This window comes from Otolemur garnettii, unplaced genomic scaffold (assembly GCF_000181295.1).
Source record: "Otolemur garnettii isolate 467f Iridium unplaced genomic scaffold, OtoGar3 scaffold00026, whole genome shotgun sequence".
Classification (NCBI taxonomy): domain Eukaryota; kingdom Metazoa; phylum Chordata; class Mammalia; order Primates; family Galagidae; genus Otolemur; species Otolemur garnettii.
This window is the reverse complement of record NW_003852421.1, coordinates 20,350,254-20,357,993: the sequence shown is the minus strand read 5'-3', so window position 1 is coordinate 20,357,993 and position 7,740 is coordinate 20,350,254. Positions and strand designations below refer to the sequence as shown.

The 7,740-nt window shown below is 39.5% G+C and overlaps 1 protein-coding gene across 2 annotated transcripts in view; it reads right to left on the bottom strand.

The window, feature by feature from the left end:
• Positions 1-300: 300 nt before the first annotated feature.
• GMNN (geminin, DNA replication inhibitor) overlaps positions 301-7,740 on the bottom strand; it is a 72,029-nt gene continuing 64,589 nt past the window's right edge. For both annotated transcript variants that reach the window (XM_023512317.1, XM_012804218.2), the window contains 4 exons: positions 6,856-7,003; positions 2,855-2,937; positions 1,934-2,044; positions 301-904 (listed from right to left, as the gene is read on the bottom strand). In XM_023512317.1, the coding sequence (XP_023368085.1) occupies positions 623-904; positions 1,934-2,044; positions 2,855-2,937; positions 6,856-7,003 (624 nt within the window). In that variant the 3' untranslated portion in view covers positions 301-622. The remainder of the gene's footprint in view (positions 905-1,933; positions 2,045-2,854; positions 2,938-6,855; positions 7,004-7,740) is intronic.

Genomic DNA, 7,740 nt, shown 5'->3' with positions numbered 1-7,740 from the left:
CCACCACCTTTGGCATATGGGGCCAGGGCCCTACTCCTTTGAGCCACAGGTGCCGCCTGACTTTTTTTTTTTCTAAATTTTTTTTTTTTTTTTGAGACAGAGTCTCAAGCTGTCCCCCTGGGTAGAGTGCCCTGGCATCATAGCTCACAGCAACCTCTAACTTTTAGGCTCAAACAATCCTCTTGCCTCAGTTCTTCTATTTTTTTTAGTAGAGACAGGGGTCTTACTTTTTGCTCAGGCTGGTCTCAAACTTGTGAGCTCAACGGATCCACCCACCTCAGCTTCCCAGAGTGCTAGTATTACAGGTGTTAGCCACTGTGCCCAGCAACACAGATTCCTTATACTTCATTATTCCAAATCATACGCAGTATTCAATGAAAGATTGAAGTTTATTAAGTCATATACACAAGTCATGTCTGACAACTGAGAAAATGCTATTTGCATAAGACATCAGATTAAAAATACATGGTATTTGTATTTTAATACAGTAAGATCCCAGGATTTCAAACAAGGAAGTTTGATTCCAGAGTATGCATTATGCAATTATGTACTGTGCTACAAAGAACTCTAGTGGACATAAACTTTGGCAGTATATTTCTCAAAAGTCAAGTATTAATGAATTTCATACACATGGTTTTGCATCCATAGAGGAAGCTATAGTTCTTTCGGCACATGTGCCAATTTCTGAGTCTTCCACTTCAGAAGCCTCACCAGCTTCCTCTTCTGAATCCTCACCGGCTTCCTCTTCAGAATCTTCACCGGCTTCCTCTCCAGAATCCTCACCAGCTTCCTCTTCAGAATCTTCACCAGCTTCCTCTCCAGAATCCTTACCAGCTTCCTCTTCAGAATCAAGTTCCTGACTATGTGGTGATTCAAGGTTTTTCAGAGGTTCACCACTCAGTCTCTTTTAAAAAATAAACCAAAAATTGTTGGTAAAACTTCCAAAATTAAGTCTATTATCAACAGAATGGTGATACAGCTGACCTTTAAGGTTATAATGAGATTCTTTTCATCTTAATTCACTTACACAGGGTTTAGATCACCCTGGGTAGAGTGCCACGACATCATAGCTCACAGCAACCTTGAACTCTTGGGCTCAAGCAATCCTCCTGCCTCAGCTTCCTGAGTAACTGGGAGTACAGACACTCACCACAGCACCTGGCTATTTTAAGAGACTGGGTCTCACTCTAGCTCAGGCTATTTGGAAGTCCTAAGGTCAGGCAATCCATCTGCTTCAGCCTCCCAGAGGGCTAGGATTACAGATGTGAACTGCTCATGGCCTTAATTTTTCTATTTTTAGTAGAGATGGGCTCTTGCTGTTGCTCAGATGGGTCTCAAACTCCTGAGCTCAAGTGATCCTCCACCTAAGCCTCCCAGAGTGCTAGGATAGGCGTGAGCCACTGTGCCCAGCCTAGAATTCACAAACTTTTTAAAAGTCAGATAAAACCACCAAACTTATTTACTGTGACAATAGTTTACAAATGACAATATCACACTGATATTAAAGTTAAAATAAAAACAACCTAAAAATGTGTCAACTATGAAATAATTTTCCTTATTTGTCAGACATATTTAACTACTTTAAATAATGCTATAAGAAGATAGATGTTCTTTTGCTTCATCATCATGATAATAGTTAACAGTTATTGGATGCACATCTCCAAGTACTCTTTGCAACTGTCCCATCTATTTAACTCGTTTAATTCTCAGAACAAGCCTATAAAGTAGGCATCATTACCCCCATTTTATAGATGAGGAAAATGAAGCCCTGACAGGATAAAAATCCACTCAACAAACTTAACAGTTTTAAGCAGGAAGCTAAAACTCAAACTCAGGAAATCTGATTCCAAAACTCAAATACTTGCTGCTCACACCACATCAACTTTATAGAAAAATAGATGACTTTGAATCAGGTGAATGTTAAATTACCTACCTCTATTACCTCTGCCATATACTGTACATGTTGTGCTACTTCTGCCAATTCTTTATTCTCCTTTTTCAGGCGGGCAATTTCATTGTCCTTTTCTTCAATTTCTTTATAAAGCTATATAACATAGATAAAGTTCAGTATTGCGCAGATTTGCTATTCTATAAATTAAGTTACATGCCTCCATCTATATAACTGATAGATCCATGTAGCACAAAGTTGGTTTTTTTTTTGTTTTTTTTTTTTTGAGACAGAGTCTCAAGCTGTCACCCTGAGTAGAGTGCCATGGCATCATAGCTCACAGAAACCTCAAATTCTTGGGCTTAAGTGATCCTCTTGCCTCAGCCTCCCAAGTAACTGGGACTACAGGCGCCTGCCACAACACCCAGCTATTTTTTGGTTATAGTTGTCACTGTTTGGTGGGCCTGGGCTGGATTCAAACCCGCCAGGTCCAGTGTATGTGGGTGGCACCCTAGAACAAAGTTGGTTTTAACAGGATCCATTCTGTACAATAATTTTGGGAGTGAAGGTGCCTTTCTGTTTAAATGTTTCCTAGACTGATATTAAAGCCAGTTTATACAAATATGTTAAGCAACAAAAGTAAAATAATCCTGACATTTAAAAAAAATGGTACAGGCTTGGCACTGGTGGCACAGTGGTTATGGTGCCAGCCATATATACTAAAGTTGGCAAGTTCAAACCTGGCCCAAGCCAGCTAACCAGCAATACAACTGCAACAAAAAATAGCTGGCATTGTGGTGGGCACCTATAGTTCCAGCTATTTGGGAACCTGAAGCAAGAGAATCACTTGAGCCCAAGAGTTTGAATTGCTGTGAGCTGTGATGCCACAGCACTCTACCCAGGGTGACATAGTGAAACTCTGTCTCAAAAAAAAAAAAAAAGGTACAAATTATATTCAATACATACTTTCTCATTCTCCGTAAGTGCTTCATAGAGAGCCTTCCTCCGCCTTTCTGCCACTTCTTTCCAATATTGAGAGGATGGATTTTCTAAAATAAATTAATGTTTTATGTATAACTTGAAAAATTATTACTATAAAATTCCAATAATTTTTTCCTACTAAAAAAAAATCTTCCAATCTTACTCAGAACTTCCCATATTATTTAGTAACTTATTTTTAAAAGATGAAAGTTAAAAAACAAAAATTTATTTTTCTCAACATTTTAAAGATTACAATACCTCAGAAGAAATGCAATAAAATACATACACATATCTTTCACCTTGATTGCTAAAAATTTTTGCAACTTTTTTCATTTTTATTTAACATTAATATTTTTGAAAAATCCAGATCAGTTATTTTGTACATTGCCCTTAATTTTAGATTTCTGTTTCCTGATTAGATTCAAAAGAGGCTAAGTAATTCTGGAAGGAATATTGTATAAATATGTTGTATCCTCAGTGTATCATTAGGAAGTGTACACTATTTGTTTAATGTGACCATTTGGTAAGATGCTCTCTACCAGATTTCTCCCTTGTAAAGATACCTTTTAACCCTGGCAGTAAGAAATGATCTATGAAGTAAAATCTTTGCGTCTGTGTTAATGCCTGCTCCTCAACAACTTTTTTTTTTTTTACAGTTTTTGGCTAGGGCCAGGCTTGAACCTGCCACCCCTAGTATAAGGGGCTGGTGCCCTACTCCTTAAGCCACAGGTGCCGCCCTTCCCCAACAACTTTTTACCCAATTTTAACTGCGTTGATACTTCTGGCTTAAGTATCCACTATTACTTCTATTTTGGATGAAAAATGGCTATTTTTTAATTTATGTAATTCCTTCTAACATATAGTAGTTGGCATTATTCTGTAAAAAGAACATCAGTCTGGATTCATAAGTCCTTTTTCTTAAACCAGTGCAATGTATCATAATTCATTCTTGCCATTATTCTTTTTTTTTGAGGCAGAGTCTTGCTCTGTTGCCCTGGCTAGAGTACAGTGACATCTTCATAGCTCACTACAACCTCAAACTCCTGGCCTCAAGCAATCCTGCCTCTGCCTCCCAAGAAGCTGGGACTGTGCTGCCAGGCACCACGCCAAGCTAATGGTTCTACTTTCCTTTTTTTTTTTTTTTTTTTGAGACAGAGCCTCAAGCCATGTATTATGTTGGTAGTAAAACTGTAGATAAAAAAACTGTCCATGTAATTTAAACATAGAATGCTGACCACAGACACTCAGTGGGAGATATTATTAAAAATTATAAAGAACTTTATTAAATTTATTGGTAGTGGTACTGGTATAGTATTTTTGAAAAACATTGTATATATTTAGGATTAAGCAAATGAGTAATATGTTGATGTTGGGAGCTAGGTTCATAACAATGGTGAATAGAAATACAAATACACAGTGGTGAAGGAAAGGAAGAATTAAGGTTTTCAGTATAAACTAATGTTTTGTTTTGTTTTGTTTAGACAGTTCTGTTTTGTCACCCTCAGTAGAGTGCCATGGTGTCATAGGTCACAGCAACCTCCAACTCTTGGGCCTAAGTGATTTTTTTGCCTCAGCTTTTCAAGTACCTGGGAGTACAGGTGTCTGCCACAATGCCTGGCTATTTTTAGAGACAGGGTCTGGCTCTTGCTCTGGCTGGTCTCAAACCTGTGAGCTCAGGGCTTTTTACCCGCCTGGCCCACCCAGAGTGCTAGGATTACAGGCGCGAGCCACTGTGCCCTACCAAACTGATGATTTTTTTAAAAACAAATACTGCATTTCCTAGTTCTGCCACTGAAAGAGCCTAGAAACAAATGACACACCAGTAAGCAAGGAGCACACCACGCATCCAGGTTTTGGTTTATAAATACTGTTCTTCAGTAAAGCTCCTTGGAGAAATTGCTGATTCCATGTCTGGGGCAGGGAAATTATAAGGTTATTCTGGATATCTTGTGTCAGAAAATAAGATGGTACTCAAAAAACTGATGGACATGTTTAAAGAACATAGGACTCAGCTTAAAAGGATTTCTACTCACTACATTTGGGAAAATTTTAGCATGAAATGAATAATAAAGACCAGGCATGATGGTTCAGGCCCATAATCTTAACACCGTCAGAGGCCAAGGTGGGAGGATCACTTGAGATCAGGAGTTCAAGTCCAGGCTGAGTAAAAGCTAGACCTTGACTTTACAGAAAGTAAAACCAGGCTCAGTGCCTGTGGCTCAAGTGGCTAAGGCGCCAGCCACATACACCTAAGGTGGTGGGTTCGAATCCAGTCTGGGCCTGCCAAAAATAACAATGACAGCTGTAACCAAAAAATAGCTGGGCACTGTGGTGGGCGCCTGTGGTCCCAGCTACTTGGGAGGCTGAGGCAGGAGAATCGCTTGAGCCCAGGAGTTGGAGATTGCTGTGAGCTGTGATGCCACAGCACTCTACCCAGGGAGATAGGTTGATGCTCTGTCTCCAAAAAAAATAAAATAAAAATAAAAATATCCAGTGATCTGTAATAAAGCAGTAATAATCTTCATAATGTTTATAAAACATAGTTAGAATCTTTGTTTGATTTCTACTATCATTTCATTAAAAACTAGTTTTGAGGCTCGGCGCCTGTGGCTCAAGTGGCTAAGGCGCCAGCCACATACACATAAGGTGGCGGGTTCGAATCCAGCCTGAACCCAACAAACAACAATGACAGCTGCAACCAAAAAAATAGCTGGGCATTGTGGCAGGCGCCTGTGGTCCCAGCTACTTGGGAAGCTGAGGCAAGAGACTCTCTTGAGCCCAGGAGTTGGAGGTTGCTATGAGCTGTGATGCCATGGCATTCTACCCAGGAGGACAGCTTGAGGCTCTGTCTCAAAAACAAAAACAAAAACAAAAACTAGTTTTGATTACAGGTATAATGCTTCTCATTCATCTTGACTTCCTTTGCTTCATCTGTTTTTACTGGCTCCATTACTTCATATTCTCCCAGAATATTTAAATTCCTTTCATACTTCAAATTTATTCTCTAACCATTTTGCTTCTGCAAAGCCTATTTCCAAGTCTTATAAACATTTATAAGGCAGGCTCAGCGCCCATAGCTCAGTGACTATGGCACTGGCCACATACACCAGGGCTGGCAAGTATGAACCCAGCCTGGGCTTGCTAAACAATGACAACTACAATAAAAAAAACTGCCAGATTTATGGCAGGCACCTGTAGTCCTGGCTACTTGGGAGAATGAGGCAAGAGAATCGCTTAAACCCAAGAGTTAGAGGTCACTGTGAGGTGTGACACAATGGCACTCTACCAAGGGCGACATAGTAAGACTCTGTCTCAAAATAAATAAATGAATAAAAATTTATAAGGCAATCCAGTAGCAAAGCTGCCATATTAATCAAGATCCTTTCCCTTAATATTTCATCTACAATTTGATCTAGCCAAACAAATGAATACGTCTGTTCAAATTTAGTGTTTGTACACAGGGTAGACATAAAAGTTTGTGAGCAATTTAAAATAGTAAACTATTCCTGTATTAAACCTAAGAAATTTTAGGGGTAGCCCCTGTGGCTCAAGGAGCAGGGCACCGGTCCCATATTCCGGGGGTGGTGGATTCAAGCCTGGCCCCAGAAAAAACTGCAAAAAAAATAAACAAGAAATTTTAACCAGGCATGGTGGCTCACGCCTATAATCCTAGCACTGTGGGAAACTGAGGCAGTGGATTGCTTGAGCTCATGAGTTCAAAACCAGCCTGAGCAAAAGCGCGAGCCCCATCTCTAGTAAAAATTGAAAAACTGAGGCAAGAGGATCGCTTGAGCCCAAGAGTTGGAGGTTGCTGTGAGCTATGATGCCATGGCATTCTACCCAGGGTGACAGGTTGAGACTCTGTCTCAAAAACAAAACAAAACAGTATACCTACATTAAGGGGTTTTATATAGAATTTATAACAATATCAACAAAGTTTACCTTATAATTTACAATTTTAAGACAAAAATTACATTTTTTCATACCTTTAACCATAAGATCAAATGCTTCTTGGGTGACTCCTCCAAGATTTTTATTTTCACTATATTCTAGGTCAATAACAACTCCAGAGCTGGAAGTCTTAGATGTTATCTGGTCATTCCAAAGTTTCTTTTTTGATAAGCCCTGGGCCAACTACAATGGAAACACTTATCAATCATATTTAATGAAGATTATCAATCACTTTAATGAAGAAGAAAGCTTGGGTGATTTTGTTATTTATATATTTAAAAAAGAGAACTAACAAACAAGTCAATACCACTTACAATGAAGAACAAAATAAAATAAAATACCTGTTAACACATTTAACATTATCTACAAGGAAAACTACAAAACACTGGGCTTGGTGCCTGTAGCTCAGTGGCTAGAGCACCAGCCACATACCCCAGGGCTAAACCCAGCTCAGGTCAGCTAAACAATGACAACTACAACAACAACAACAACAAATTAGCCAGGTGTTGTGGCAGGCACCTGTAGTCCCAGCTACTTGGGAGGCTGAGGCAAGAGAAGCACTTAAGCCCAAGAGTTTAAGGTTGCTGTGAACTGTGACGCCATAGCACTCTACCAAGGGCAAGATGAGATTCTGCCTCAAAAAAAACTACAAAACACTGGTGAAAGACATCGTAGGCAACACAAACAAATGAGAAAACACCCTATTTGCAAGGATTGGAAAAATTATCATCATTAAAGTAATCATACTGCCCAAAGCAATCTACAGATTCAGTGGAATTCCTATCAAAATACCAATGTACTTTTTAAAAGTATTAGAAAAAAAATCCGGCTCGGCGCCTGTGGCTCAAGTGGCTAAGGCGCCAGCCACATACACCTAAGTGGCGGGTTCGAATCCCCAGCCCGGGTCCGCCAAACAACAA